The sequence below is a fragment of the Choristoneura fumiferana genome, chromosome 6, assembly GCF_025370935.1.
Source record: "Choristoneura fumiferana chromosome 6, NRCan_CFum_1, whole genome shotgun sequence".
NCBI classification, from domain to species: Eukaryota; Metazoa; Arthropoda; class Insecta; order Lepidoptera; family Tortricidae; genus Choristoneura; species Choristoneura fumiferana.
In genome coordinates this window covers 10224157-10239571 of record NC_133477.1, presented here as the reverse complement: position 1 = coordinate 10239571, position 15415 = coordinate 10224157, and the positions used below count along the sequence as shown (strand labels likewise).

Here is a 15415-nt window from a genome sequence, read left to right as displayed (position 1 = left end):
TGGGAACTTCATAGGCACCATTGAATTGCTTGGCAGGTTTGTGCAGGTTTCCTCACGATGTTTTCCTTCACCGTAAAGCTCGTGGTAAATTTAAAATGTACTTAATTCCACACATGAATTTCGAAAAACTCAGAGGTGCGAGCCGGGGTTTGAACCCACGATCCCCTGCTTGAGAGGCGATAGGTCAAACCACTAGGCCATCACGGTATGTATACTTTATCTTTACTTATATTATAAACTCATTGGGTGAGAACGATGAAAGTGGACAGTAGGATGCGTACCTAACCTCCTCATGTGACCAAGACCGGACCAAGAGTGCTGGTTCCCTTTTGAATCCGTAGGGGAGAAAGAGCCTGACCCGGTGCAACCGGGCATCGGTTTATGATTTCCTGACCAATTTTTTTTAAGTAGCCTGTATAGTGTCCCGCTGCTGGGCAAAGGTCTCCCGTCTTGATCTCCTGACCAATTATAGAATAAATATTCATTGGCTGACGGTTAATAACACGATATGAATGGGAGGTAGAATTATACTGAACAACGTCAGACAAAATTTACTCGTAAAACTGGCTTTCAAGTGACATTAGCAAAATCGTCCTCCGGTCGAAAGAAATAGTAGTCGGATAGGTAAAGTAGTCTATATCTTGTCCATCAGTGGGTGGAACCTTTGTAGAGGCACAATTGTAAAGGAAAATAATAGACGTATTACTTACTGTAGTGTAGGGTTGACTTGATTGTGTCGGGGAAACCTTGCATCTGTTATTACTTGTATCGATTGATTAGCGGTTCATTTAATTCAAGCCGTCAGCCAAGAGCTGATCATACTCGCAAAAGAAGGGCTCCGTTCGTATTATAAAGTTGCCGTTATTACTGACCTTAAACTTTAGTGAAGGTAAAGATTAAATAGTAGGGCAGTAGGTACTCGTATATACATATTACTCTATTCTTGACCTGTGTCGGTCAAGAACTGAGTTTTCTGTGTTTTTAGGGTTTCGGAGCCGAAATGGCAAAAACGGAACCCTTATAGTTTCGCCATGTCTGTCTGTCCGTCTGTTCGCGGCTTTGCTCAGGGACTATCAATGCTAGAAAGCTGTAATTTTGCACGAATTTATATGTAAACTATGCCGACAAAAAGGTACAAAAAACTAAAAAAAAAATTTTTTTTAGGGTACCTTCCATAGACGTAAAGTGGAGGTGATTTTTTTTCTCATCCAATCCTATAGTGTGGGGTATCGTTGGATAGGTATTTTCAAACCATCAGGGATTTGCTAAGATGATTTTTCTATTCATTGATTTTTTTGCGAAACATTCAACTTCAAAGTGCAAATGTTCATTAAAATCGAGCGCGGGGGGGCGCTCCCTCTAAAATCTAAACCGGTGGAAAAAATTAGAAAAAATTCAGGATGGTAGTAAGTATATCAAACTTACATGAAAAACTATAACGGCTAAGTTTGCTTGAGAATTATAGTAGTTTTACTCTTAAATAGCAGCCTAAGGTATAAAATATACCTTAACTTGAAAGAAAATTTTGATTTTAAATCACATAGATGTGAGTTTAGGTATGTTATTCCAGCATTTAGTTGCGCGGTAGGTACCTAAAACTACCCCTAAATGCAGCAGATATGCGGGGAGGCATTGCTAATAAAATGGCACGAAAGGTCCTAAGCCCATGAAGTCTATTTGAACCTGACCATGTTTACTTTTAGAAAAGATGCAACTTGCACGATTTTTCTTGCTTGTCTAAACTCGGCTTAAGAATAGGCTTTTTCGTCGCCCAAAGACTGAGCCTCGCAGTGCAGCTTCTTGGGTTGGGTACAATGCCCCGCGCTGCGCTACCTTTGGAAGAGGAAGCCCGTTTTAGTTAACTTTATGTGTAATTGTTTTTTTTTATGTAAATACGCCAATTAGAAGAAATTAAGCAGTGCAAATAATTAATTGTTTAATCACTACCTATTATTTCTCATGCACTGCTTTTTCTATATAACTTTTTAAAACTGTTTCGATACCTATTCAAATTATAATAGAAGTATGAAAACTATGAAAATGGCAATGTGCTGTAATATATCGAAACACGTTCTAACGCTCTTGACAATAGCGACGTGTTACTTAGTAGTTTTCTAGGTGCTCATAAATATCTGAATACGACCATTTGTCTATCACTGAAGACTACATCTCCGATATATTTATGATAGTGAAATCGTAGGTAGGTACTATTACAAAATGACTAACAAAAACTTATTCTTAACTTTCTTTTATTTGTTGTTTACATAAAAGAAACCGAGACACGAAGTGCTTGACTGACACTCAAACTAACTAAGCTTAAAGTTTAAGCCTTAAACTATCTTTAAATGAAGGGCATATTCTACGGACCAAACGATTTAACGCGAGCCAGGTGATGTCTCAGTTTTACATCAGCTTCAGAAGCAGGACAACTCTTGGCGACTTGTTGTTTCTCCGCTGTGACGCGCGGCACGAGCTCCTTGGTCCAACGGTGTGCTGTGCGGTCAACCGTCGACTGCACAGACTCTAGGTAAAGCGCCTGAAATACAAGAATCAAACAGAGTATTGGAGCCCACACGTGGTGTTTTTTGCGAATTGTTATATTATACCAATGATGCGTAGGTTTCGCTTTATAACAACGTAGGTATAGTATAGGCGGGTTAGTATCATTTCGTCTAAGGAAGCAACTGGTCTAAAAAGTAACTGGTCCTAACCTGTTTTTGTCGAAAACTTGAAAAAACATAGGTAGGTTAGGTTACGTTAGAGTGAGCGAAGTGCCTCAGCCACATGGAATAGGAGATCCGTGAAGCCGAGCTCCGTCGACTTTGAGTCAAAGAATTTTAGACCACTTGATACTTAGACAAGTTGCTACTTAGACCAGTTGCTTCTTAGACCACTTGCTACTAAGATCAGCTGCTTTTTTAGACGAAATGATACTAACCCCCTAGGTACCTACACACTAATAGGTACATAACAACCTACCTACCTACTGTCTACATTATAGTCCAAGTTGAGAACCTAAAAACTATCCATTGGTCAGTTTAATCGGAATTGCCTGGCTTTTACCCGGTAGTGATGCAGCAACGCGCGATCGATGGGTACGGCGGCTTCAATGGCGCCCGGCGTGAACTCCCACACGAAATGGTTGCCCAGCTCAACGACATCTGTCGGCCGCAGCGCGTACTTCGTGCGGTTCTTGTTCGGGTGCGGTACGGTCCAGCGACGCGTCTTGCGCGCTGTCAACAGCGGCGCCGGCGCTTCCGCGTCGTCCTGAATCACAAGATAATTATTATGTACTACCTACTTTCAATTTTTTTATACAATATTATACATATATCCCGCCGCTGGGCAATGACGTCATGCCACGACGTTACGAATAATGGGATAGCTAAGTTCAAAAAATAAAATCTACTTAGGTATGCCCACCGTAATTCACAGCTTCGTCTTGTTTCACTCATGTCATTGAGGTTCTATAAAATTAAGAATTGAAATAAAAATAATGGTGATTCAGTAAACCAACTCACCTCCCATTTTAAATAGAAATAAGCATTTCTGAACAAAAACGCTGAAGGAGGCACGTAGGAAGACTCTCTGAGCGCGGATAGCAGAGCAGGCAGTGTGCGCTCTCGCTGAGGGATAACCACTTCGTCCACGTCAATGATAAGAAGCCAACCAGCTGACGGCATAGATCGGTACAGGCAGTCACTGAACGCTGCATATTGGCCTCCTGTCCTAGATGTTCAAAACTGCTCATATCACATTGTAGGGTGTTGATTATTATTACAATTCACATGCCTGTCTCACTTCAGAAGTCTAGTATGTAGATAAAGATTCTGTACTTAATGTACTCTGATCGATCAGTCAAAGGCCTAGCCTAATTTTGCAAAATTGACATGTTGAATAAATGAAAGCAAAGTTGAAGTAGATATGGAAAATTTAATCATTATTATCATTAAGTTTATTCTCATCTCGAATACTGGTGTCCGGATTCGGAACAGGAATTAAATTGAACCACTTTATGAATTTTTTTTTAAACCATGAGGTCACCTTTTCCTAGTCTATTTTCTCATTTTAATTTTGTTGCTAGTAGCTAAATGTACCTATGTCTCAAAAGTATAAATCCCTACTGGAGCCTACCTTATCTCTAGCCTGGAGATAAATGGCAGGTTCCACGGCAGCAGCGTGACGAGTCCCTCCCGGCGGTAGCGCTCCAGCACGCAGGCCACTGGCGCTCTGAGCGACTCGTTGTACATATAGAAATGGCTCACGCCCAACAGCCGATTCAACTCAAACCATTCGACCAGCCAGTCCTCGCTGGAGTTTCCGTTGTAAAATGGCTTCACGCACACGTGAAGAGTGTCCTGAAAACTCGAAGTTTGATGTTTTTTCTCATTAAATAAGTACCTACTCTACTGTGTAATAATATTTTTGACGTCAACATGGTTATTAAAGGTTGTAATTATTAATTATTATGACAAACTATTTACCTATTTGGGAAATGTAGCCTGACCAGTTGGTCAGCGACGTTCATTCAATTTTGGTAGTTTACTATAATAACTACTCGTACATACTATGTCTTATTGACCCGCTACTTAACTAAGAGACATAATCTGAGAGCTGAGAGTAAGAACCACCTCTATCTCGGGCTTAGGCCGCGTATCGAGCACTGGCAGCAGATTGGTGGGGGCGAGGTGAGCAACGGCCTCGGCCAGCACGGCCACGACGGCACCTGCTGTCTCCAGCGCGCGCACGCCCGTGTTGCGCAGATTGCATAGCACGTACGATGCGCTGTATTGCAGGTGCCAGTGCTCATTAATAGGCTGAAGAAGATTGAAAGACAACAAAAGAAATAAAAATTAACAACACTGATCAGCTTTTTTTTCATTGTAAGATTAGTAAAAAAATTGTGTGTCTGCCTTCTAACCATAATGGTACCAAAAGCAAAATTAGCGCTGCGTTAGTATCAACAAATGTAGAAAAATCGCATCTATTCCTAAGCGGCGTTGGACTTAAGTTTGGTGTGGGCAAGATGATTTTTTTGAGGCCATGTTATGATGGAATGGCACACCACACAATAAATGACGGATTTCTAAATTAGCAAAAAAACGAGAAACATTCGTGGCGCGAGGCCCCTTAGGCCGCGAGGCTGTGGTTTGTGGCCAACGTCGGCCATGCCTATCGCCGCCTCTGCCTTACACTCTTCAAAACATTAGACCATGTTTGAATTCATCAGACTGTAAAGAATCCATCAACTTTCACCAATTGTAAGTTGTGAAACCCACCGTGACTCTAGCTTTAACAGTAATGATTCGTTTGTTTGGCAACCACAGCCGACAGACGACGGCGTCTGCGCCGTGCGTCTTCGCCGCCGCAATCACGCGTACAGCATCGATAGTACGACTCTCCACGTACGCCGAGTATACGAAGAATTTAGATCTGAAAGTAGAAGTATAATAATATATAAATATATGCATATCTAAATATATGCATCCTACTAATATTATAAATGTGAAATTTTCTAAAGATGTTTGGATGTTTGTAACTCAATCCCGCAATAACGGCTGAACGGATTTACATGAAATTTGATATACAGAGAGTTTGTGCCCCGGGGAAGGGCATAGAATAGTTTTTATCCCGCAAAATTGCATAGTTCTCGCGGGATAGCGATAAACGAATTTTACGCGGACGGAGTCGCGGGCAACAGTTAGTATTTACATACTAACCTAGCTAGCTGTTGCCCGCGACTCGGCAATTTTCACGCCAGGTTTGTAGTGTGTGTGTTATAAAGTGACAAGTCAATTTATTTAACTATTTTAGTTAAGTTTGAGGAAGGAAAGATACGAAAAGAAAGAAAAGGAAAGGCAAGATAGGTACGTCCAGTATGCCTGGATTAAAAAAAAAGCGCCAGTGGAGTAAAGCTATACCCTGCAAAGTAGAAATCAATTTTAAGAATAAGTAACTGCGGAATGTAATACGTGACTGAGAACAAATTTTTCAATGAAATGAGGACTTTAATTTTATAATTTCCAAAATCATAAAACTTAGAACTCTCGGCTCGGTCTGTAGAACTGTGTATGGCAAAAAATCGTGACTTACGAAGCTAAAAGGTGCTCTATAATATTTTTAAGGTATTAAGAAACCTGATTAAGGCTATAGGTTACCTGGTCCCAGCAACAGGTTGCCAGAGAGCGTCGATTGCTCCGTGCACGGGCGGCGGCGTCTTTATCCCTTCCTGTCGTAAATGTTAATATACTACTAAGCGTACTGAGCAGGCAGGTATCTATATTATTTACATTATCATGAAATAAAGCCCGGTTTAACTGACCTGACGAAAGATGTTCGTCACTGATCAATACGATAGTAATAGGATAATATAATCAAGTCAATAATTATGAACATGCAACAGCTGATTTCGGCTAAAAGATAAATAAGTGGTCATTGCGACATGTTGACCTTGTTCACTGAAGATAACGTTCACTAAATTTAATTTCTCTTCATACCGGGTGGGCTCTGTAACAGGAGCAAAATATTAAAACCCAGGTTCTGCTACTCAAATGGAACTACTTTAGTTCTGCAACTTTCAAAAATTAAGTAATTTTATCATTAATTCATTATGTTTATTCCGAACAAATTAAATGGTATTTTTTTTTTTTGTTTTTTTTTTTTTTTTTTTTGGCGACAGCGCGTCCACATTACAGTTGTCGCTCGATTTGACAAATTCGATATCAAAATCGTAAGCGGCTAATTTGGTAGCATATCGCTGTAGTCGACTAGCGGCAGTTTGTGGTAAACCCGTTTTAGGTCCGAATATGAATGTGAGAGGTTTATGATCGGTCTTAATGATAAAATGCCGCCCGTAAAGGTACTGGTGATGTTTGGTTACCCCTGCAATGATCGCTAAAGCTTCCTTGTCAAGTTGACTGTAAGCGCGCTCGGCTGCTGTTAGGGTTCGCGACGCAAAACAAATAGGGCGTTCCTCGCCGCTCGGGTAACGGTGCGACAGTACACTACCCAAACCGTAACTACTGCTGTCGACTGCTAACACTAACGGAAGCTCAGGATCATAATGCACTAGTACTTTTTTACTAGCCACAGTTTTCTTGACACTATCAAAGGCTCTTTCACAGTCCGGGGACCACACCCAAGTGACCTCTTTTCGTAATAAACGGTGCAAACAGTAAATTACTGAGCTCAGATTTGGTATAAATTTTGCATAATAGTTTATTAAACCCAGAAACGATCGCAACTGTGTAACGTCCTTGGGGGCGGGCGCCTCCAAAATAGCTTTGATTTTATCGGGATCGGGTGTAACCCCTGTCTGTCGATAATAAAACCCACGTAATTGATGCTATCCTGCATAAAAGAACATTTCTGTAGTTTGACTCTAAGGCCCGAGTCGCGCAGCCGCGCGCATACGGCGCGGAGATTGGCCTCATGCTCGCGACGGTCGCGGCCCGTCACGGCGATATCGTCCAGGAATACCGCCACGCCGCGCAGCCCCCGGAGCGTCTCCTCCATAAACCTCTGAAATTTTTCGGGGATACAGCTCAATCCGAACGGAGTGCGTCTATAAACAAATGTACCTATATGTGTGCTAATGGCTGTACACGCTTGTGATTGTTCTTCTAATAACAACTGTTGGTATGCGTTAGTCAAGTCAATTTTACTATACTGCTCCCCCCCACTCAGTGCAGCAAATAACTCCTCGATTCGTGGCAGAGGATACGGCTCTTGGACTAGTTTGGGGTTAATGGTGACTTTATAATCTCCACAAATTCGCAAGTCACCTGATTTTTTAACCACCGGTACAATAGGTGTACCATACTTTGAATGTTCCACCTTATAGATGGTACCCTCCGCCACGAGTCGTTCGAGTTCCCGCTCGACAGGCTTACGTAATGCTAAAGGCAACGGCCTCGCTTTTATAAACACTGGATCTGAATCTTTCAAAATAAGTGAAATTTTTTCTGTACATGTACCGAGCCCAGACATGAATACGGATGGAAACTCTTCTGTAAATTTTCAACAATATTTTTTCGGTCATGTGCAAAAATAAATCGCTTATTTGCACACTGTTAATTTTTAGCTTTCGTAACCACGATCTACCTAATAAAGGAGGCCCACCCTTCTTAATAATAAACAACTTTAAGTCTGTCGCACTGTGTTCGCCTAAGGTAGCATTCACAGTTATATAACCAACGGGTTCAATTATTGTTCCCGTGTAAGAACGTAAACAAACATCATTTGACTGCAGTGTAATGTTTTTGAAAAATCTGACATAACAATCATAATTAATAGTAGATAACTTACTTCCAGTGTCCAGTTCGAAGGTTAATATCTCACCGTTTACCGACACTTTCACTGAATATGGCTTGTCATCTTTACCGCATACATTAAGATTGTAAAGTTCACACTCTGACTCGTCCTCGCTATCCAGGTAGTTATGGCCCCGGGCTCGCGCTCCTCGTTCCGCCGCTCTGCCACTCGTGGCCAGGTTGCTCTGCTTACAGACCAATTTGAGATGGCCCTTTTGGCCACATTCATCGCAAGTATAATTTTTAAAACGACACAAATCCGGTCGATGAGTGCGCCCGCATCGCCAACAAGCGCGACCCGCGTTCGAGGCTGCCGGCGCGCCGCCGCCGCCGCTACCGCCGCCGCCGCGGCCGCCGGTCGGCGCGCGCCGGCCGCGAGCCTCGACGCGGTGCACGGCTCGCCCGCGGCGCCGGCGCCCGGCGCGCAGCCCGAGCCGCTCGCCTGCGCGCTCCGCTCCGCCGCCTCCAGCGACAGCGCCAACTCCACCGCATTACTATACGTGACCGTTTTCTTCGCAAACAATCGCGATCGCATTTCGTCACTAATCAGGCCGGACACAAATTGATCACGGAGATTCTCTTCAAGATTGCTCTTAAAATTGCAGGTGCTTGCGAGGTGTTTTAAGGCTTGCAAGTATTCGTTAAGAGATTCGCCTGTTTCTGTCGCCGCTGACGAAACAAATGTCGCTCCGCAATTTCGGAACGCTTCGGTTCGAGATGGTCGTTGACCGTCTTGACGAGATCCTCAAATGATTTTGTCTCTGGATCATTCGGCGCACATAAGTCACACATCAAATTGTATGTCGCCTCGCCCACTACGGTCACCAAAGTTGCCACTTGTAACTCCGTTTTGATTTCATTTAAGGTTATGAATTGTTTCACGCGTCTAATATATGCCGACCACTTTTACTTGCCAAATCGAACGGTTCAATTTTTCCGATCGGCATTTTATTGATTAGGTACCTAACCACTGTAACTTTACGATTTTAATATTAAAAATAGGATTAACTCGTCGCCAGTAATATATTTTGGTTTTTGGAGTGGGAAGATTAAAGCAAACTCCCAGGTCAACGACACAACTGGTTTATTGAGAAACTACCCGACACATAAGAAATAACAGATATACCCACAATTGATGCTATAGGTATAACACACAATGTACGGCATCCAATAGCCTAAATCGACGGTTAAGAACCAATACCGTCTATCTACCATCTTTTAGCATGATAGTTAGGTGTTATTGATTCTTAACTTAACCTTCGAAATGACATCGCCTGTCACGTAACAAAATGACGGATTTCGCAAGACATTGCTTTTCCAATTAAACTTTAAACTATAATAAAAATCATAATACAAGTTATTTTCAAAAGTTGTAGAACTAAATTAGCTCAAGATGAAGAGTGGAAGCTGTGGTTAAATTTTTTGCTTCTACAAGACTCACCTTGTATTTATACGAAGAACAACTCAAGCTTTTATTTATCTTGCAACGTTCGTACAGGTCGATTCACAAGAGCGCACGAATTTTGTGAATAGACCTGTATGTAGGTAAGGTTTATTTTTAAATTGTGGCTTCAAAATTTGATAACCATTTTCGACCACTTCTTGGTATCCGCATAGAGCTGAAAATTGGCGTACATAATAATATCACAGGATGTAACATTGATATTGGTCAGTATGGGAAAGTCTGAAACTATAAGACATACGAAGATCTGTTCTTAGGAACCATGTCATCGATTTTAATAAGAAGAAAAACTGCATTCATACATTTACAAAAAAAAACTTACTCAGTTCGGAAATCGAACCCGGTCGTTTTGAAAAATAAAACATTATTTCTATTTCGATAGTGACGGTCATAAGCAATAAATGTTACTATGAACCACGATATCTAGAGTGAATAACATGCATTGTATTTCATATTCTTTAATAATGTAAGTTTTATCTTCAAAACATCCGGGTTCGATTCCCGAGCTGGGTACAAGTTTTTAAAAATGTATGGTTGCAGTTTTTCTTGTTATTAAAATCAATGATATGGTTCCTAAGAACGGATGTATGTATTATAGTTTCGTTCAGACTTTCCCATTCTGAACAATATTAATGTTACATCCTGTACTTATAGGTATAATACAATATAAGTCCGGTGCCAATACAATAATTTTGTAGTGAAATTCTGTTCGTCTGTCCAGGTTCATCTCTCTCTGCAGAGCGGAACTCTTAAACGGTTAATGGCATCAACTTGAAAATTAGTACGGATATATATTATACAGTTTGAATGACAATGAAAGTACAGTTAACAAAAAGTGCAGTCAGCAAATTACCTCGTAGGTACCTATTGAAAATATATTTTTTACAGATATATATTAGGTAGGTAGGTATTTTAATGTATGACAAAATACAGCTTTAGTGTGGCAGTTATATTTTATAGTGAAACTGACTACCTGCAACACTTCACTGAAGCGGGACCTTGTGGTGGTGACCAAAGATGTTTGCAACAGCAGGTTAGAGAGAAAAATTACTCCGAATACAACGAAGAATACGATGATGGTGAAGAAGTTGACGTGGAAGCGCTCTCTAACGTGGGAGAGCGCCACAAGGGGTTGCCAGCGCATCTTGAGGGCACGGCAGGTTACGACTTGCAGAAGGTTAAACTGAATAAAAAAAATGATACCACCGTGAGCAAAAATAGCTAAACTGATGAACAAATCGAAAACGTGGGTAAGGCTGGGTTCACACGGCGCAGTCCTGCATGATTTTTTATCGTACAGTTTTATAAACGACCTACACAAAGTTATAGGTATGCCACTACTTATTCGATAAAACGTGTACGATAAAAAATCGGCGCTAGTATTATTTCACGAACGACTTTATCACGAAAAACTTACACATATTTCGGGGATCTCGGAAACGGCTCCAATATGATTTCGATAAAATTTGTTATTTGGGATTTTCGGAGATGAAAAATCGATCTAGCTTGGACTTATCTCTGGGAAAACGCTGGTTACCGAGTTTTAGCCCGAGTGGAGCTCGGTTGCCCAGGTAGGTACTATAGTAATAGTAATATGTATTAAGTATATCTAAATTATTTTTAAAGCAAAAATAATGCCCTTTAAGTAAATAATTAAATATCTTCGTAAAGAAAGGTTCAGAAACGTAATACTTAGGCAAGATGAGCGAGGAATTTCCACGAATACCTACCTACCTGTCCACGTTTCATCAATGAGTGAAAAATCGCTTTTCATTACTTACTTATTATTTTAATAGGTAGGTATGCGTAGTAGGCTAAAACACAAAATACCTACAGTGAATATGTAGCTTTTAGCTACTTTTGTGTAACTAGCAGCTAATTGTACCTACCTACTAGTGTGTTGTAGCCTTGGAGCAACGTAGGCCTAGGAAGCCCGCGTTGCTCTAAGGTAGTACCTAGCAGTTGTTGATATTGAAGAATTCAAACCAAATTTGTTATGAATAAACCCAAATAATGTATAGTATTTAACTAAGTAGGTACAAATAAGTAGAGAAGCACCAGCGTGGGGCATAATTCCTAGGACGTTCGCCGCATTACCTCTCTGCACAGCTTGCACCGCTTGCACAGCGAAACTCTGCCCTTAAATGACTTAAGAATCGCCAGACGCTTCCCTGACACTTCTTTATTTATTTTATTAGTGTTGAATGACTACGGCTCATAGGTAATATTTTCACCACATCAATTCAAAACATAATGTGGTTACGTACTATTTATAGGTATGGTATGGTATGGGCCATAAATAATTGTATGTGTCCTAATAATGTTTTTATATGTGTAGCGCTACATAAATTCGTTTTTTTGTTTGTAAACTGTACCTGCTTTACTGTATGAACCAGTCCAGTAATAATAATAAAATACTCGTAAAGTAAATTATTTTGGCTTGGCTTGACACTATACGGTTTTTTTGTTGATATGGCGATATGGCGTTTGCTGCGAAACACTACGGTTAAGACCTAAGCTTCAGACGTTCAGACCTTTGCAAAGAGTATTAGTACCTATAGAGAAATCAAAGATCTTTGGTCTATATGTACTAATACTCTTTGATCCATCTTTGATCTTTGGCAAATCTTTTGATTGTTATGATTATTCTCTATAGGTCTTTTATAGGTACTCTTTGGATCAAATACTATAGGTAAGTACTCTTTACATTGAGCAGTCAACATAAATAAGAAATAAATACTCAACAGAAAACGCTCCTTACATAGGCAAACTATCTTTAAAAAATTTCACATAATTAAGGTGTAAAAAAGCCTTAAATGTTGCCGTATGGGTAAACGTACCTTTGCTTTTTTTCAGAAAAAAAAATAATGTCAATGAAAGAAATGTCAACAACGTCAAAGTAAAGTAGTCCGATTCTCAATCATTCGATCGTACTTTGTAGAATTGGATTCATTTAGTTTGATTTTATAAAAATAAACTGAAAATGGGTGCCGGTGACCCACCAGTTCCAGGCCAGGATAATGTGTTCAAAGCGTTTATAAGCGCCCTTTACAGAACGGTGGATAGACCTGTAACGTGGTTCAGAGGTAATTTTGAATGATACGCAGACGCGTTAGTTATGTAAGTTTCGGGATGATGATTCTGTTATTGTTTAGAGTCGGTGGTGGAGCCCAACCAGAAGCAGTATCCTTGGTACCACCAGACCTTCCGCCGCGTACCAACGATCGACCAGTGCTACGAAGACGACGTAGTTTGTGACTTTGAGGCAAACTCGCAGTTCAAACGCGATAGGTTAGTTTTAGAATATATAGAAATATTAGTATTCGATGTTTTTTTTATTGCAACTATTAACTACCATGTTGAACCATCAATTGATTAACAATCCAGGTTTTCTCGGATCTGGACTCAAATGCCTGAACAGAACAACAATAACTGTATTTCTATACTGTCACAGTATTACTGTTTTGTAACAAAATAAGGCACTCATTTTATTTTATGTGACAAGTAATTTAATTTTCTCCAATTTTTTTTTCTTCAGAACACATGAATGAATGGAGTAATGTTTTACATACTCAATATATTTTCCAATCGGAACTTTCCTGTGAAGTTTTTGAATGTTTCTTTTACTGTAAACAGGTGTGGTGTTTATGTTATATAATACATCTACTAGTCTGTACTAAATATCAATTGGTTCATTCATTAATTTCATTATCATCAAAACATTAATTATGAGTTCATATAGCTCATTTTTACTTACCTACATGCAAAAAAGTTTACCTCTATATTATATTAGAGTAGAATTGATGTAGATTCATTTCCTAATGCAATCAAATTCAAAGATGTTTATATTTTCCCAATGTTACACTTTGTCTTAACTTTATGAACACAACACTTTTATCCTAGATGAATACTTTAAAAAAAAATACCGCATAATGACATATGTATTCCAAATAAATTATTAATAGCTTTGACAATAAAATTACTTATGTGTCTGTTTAATTCTGTAATTTTATAAATCATGTCTCACAAGAATTTAACCTCTTCACTGCCACAAAACAAATGAAGTAGTGTTCTGTATGCCACAAAAAACCAGCAACAAATCAATTTGATTCTTAATTCCATTGCAGAAAGATTAATTTCGAGTTGAATTTTGGTCATTGTCTAGATGACCGTGGCGTGTGAGGCATTCCATTGGCTATCACTAGTTGACTGGGGCGGTGAAGAGGTTAAATAGCAATGAAAATGTCTTACAGGGCTGTAGACTCTGAAATCCTGACGATCCTGCGTCAGCGCTTTGAGGACTGCATGTTGTATGAAGCGCCAGACCACCTAACTGTTTGCAAACCTCTCTGGGAAAAGTACAAGGATGCTGAGGAAGCTTGGTTCATCAAATGTAAGTATGATTGAAGCCATCAGTGAACTTGACTGGCCTACATTGCTAGATTTTGTTGTTGACATAAAGCATATATCCCCAGGATTGAACCCAAGGTATAATGAGAGGAGCAAAAGCTATAGGCGTGAGTTTTCAAAGGGAGTAAAAAGCAAATTTTGTTTACAATTTTGCTTGCTCTTCCTACTTAAAGGTTTAGTTAGGGCCAGTGCTGCAGCAATATCCTGTACTAACTTGTAGGCGTATCTTTGTGCGTTTTTATGGGTCATGTGCATGTATGTATATGTGTGGATAGGCAGCCCTACAGCATTGTACCCATCAATCCGAAGAGTGACAAATGGAACCTTATTAATGTTGCTTTACACACTATCCCACTATCCATCTGTCTGTGTGTCGCAGGGCTACTAATAATAGCCCATAATAGATAAACAGCTGAAATTTGTACATAATGTGTATTTCTATTGCCACTAGGACAATAAATAATTTAAATTCAAGGGGAATCCCAACCAACCACTATAAAATCATCCCATTTTGTCTAAGTGTAGGATGCTACTAACACTGGTTTCTAATGTTTCGGCAAATGATGTTTGACTACCTGTTTAATTTCACAACTTTTCATTTCTCAACTGTTGAATAATTCTGAAATTGTAAATATTTCAGGATTTTTATATAGCTAACCTAACCTAATCTACATGATGACCCTGAAAAATAAATCCTGAAGTATTAGTTTTAGAGTTTGCGAAATGAGACATGTTGCTAAACGGTATGTTACGAAAAGGCAGTATCTGCCTAACACTGGATTGTTATAGAACAAATTACAAACGTACACCTGTTATTGATGCAATTACTTCTTGTGATTACAGATGGTGATCTCGGCGCGTACGGCGATGCTAGGAAAGCTTACATGAAACAGAAACACCGCATGCTTTGGGAGAGACGTCACGGCCCTCTGTCTAACCAGACTAAAGAGTAACCGAGCTTCCCGCTGCTGGATAGGTCCCTGTACACGTTATTATAATATAGGCATTGTTTGCGATTGAAATAAATCAATTTTAGTATTTACCAACAGGGTTATTATTTTAGGTTTTTTTTAGTTTACTTACCAAGGCCTTACTTAATTCATTGATTGACCCAACTTAATTATTCGATTGCCGTAATTAATTTCTTCTCTGTCATACATAAACCATGACTACTAAGGATTGTTTTAAATAAATCCTAACCAAATGGCTTCATACAAAATTAAGTGCTCAA

At 39.8% G+C, this 15415-nt stretch overlaps 2 protein-coding genes across 2 annotated transcripts; one reads left to right on the top strand and one right to left on the bottom strand.

The window, feature by feature from the left end:
* Window positions 1–2267: 2267 nt before the first annotated feature.
* On the bottom strand, window positions 2268–12274 carry LOC141429004 (uncharacterized). Its single transcript, XM_074089139.1, has 9 exons — window positions 12150–12274; window positions 10748–10957; window positions 6159–6229; window positions 5280–5433; window positions 4632–4817; window positions 4135–4358; window positions 3522–3729; window positions 3064–3267; window positions 2268–2536 (listed from the first exon to the last, which is right to left on the bottom strand). The coding sequence occupies exons 2-9, from the start codon at window positions 10916–10918 to the stop codon at window positions 2360–2362; spliced, it is 1395 nt and encodes a 464-aa protein (XP_073945240.1). The 5' UTR covers window positions 10919–10957; window positions 12150–12274; the 3' UTR covers window positions 2268–2359.
* A 393-nt stretch (window positions 12275–12667) lies between these two features.
* ND-PDSW (NADH dehydrogenase (ubiquinone) PDSW subunit) lies at window positions 12668–15226 on the top strand. Its single transcript, XM_074089142.1, has 4 exons — window positions 12668–12860; window positions 12930–13065; window positions 14028–14167; window positions 15028–15226. The coding sequence occupies exons 1-4, from the start codon at window positions 12758–12760 to the stop codon at window positions 15135–15137; spliced, it is 489 nt and encodes a 162-aa protein (XP_073945243.1). The 5' UTR covers window positions 12668–12757; the 3' UTR covers window positions 15138–15226.
* The last annotated feature ends 189 nt before the right edge of the window (window positions 15227–15415 follow it).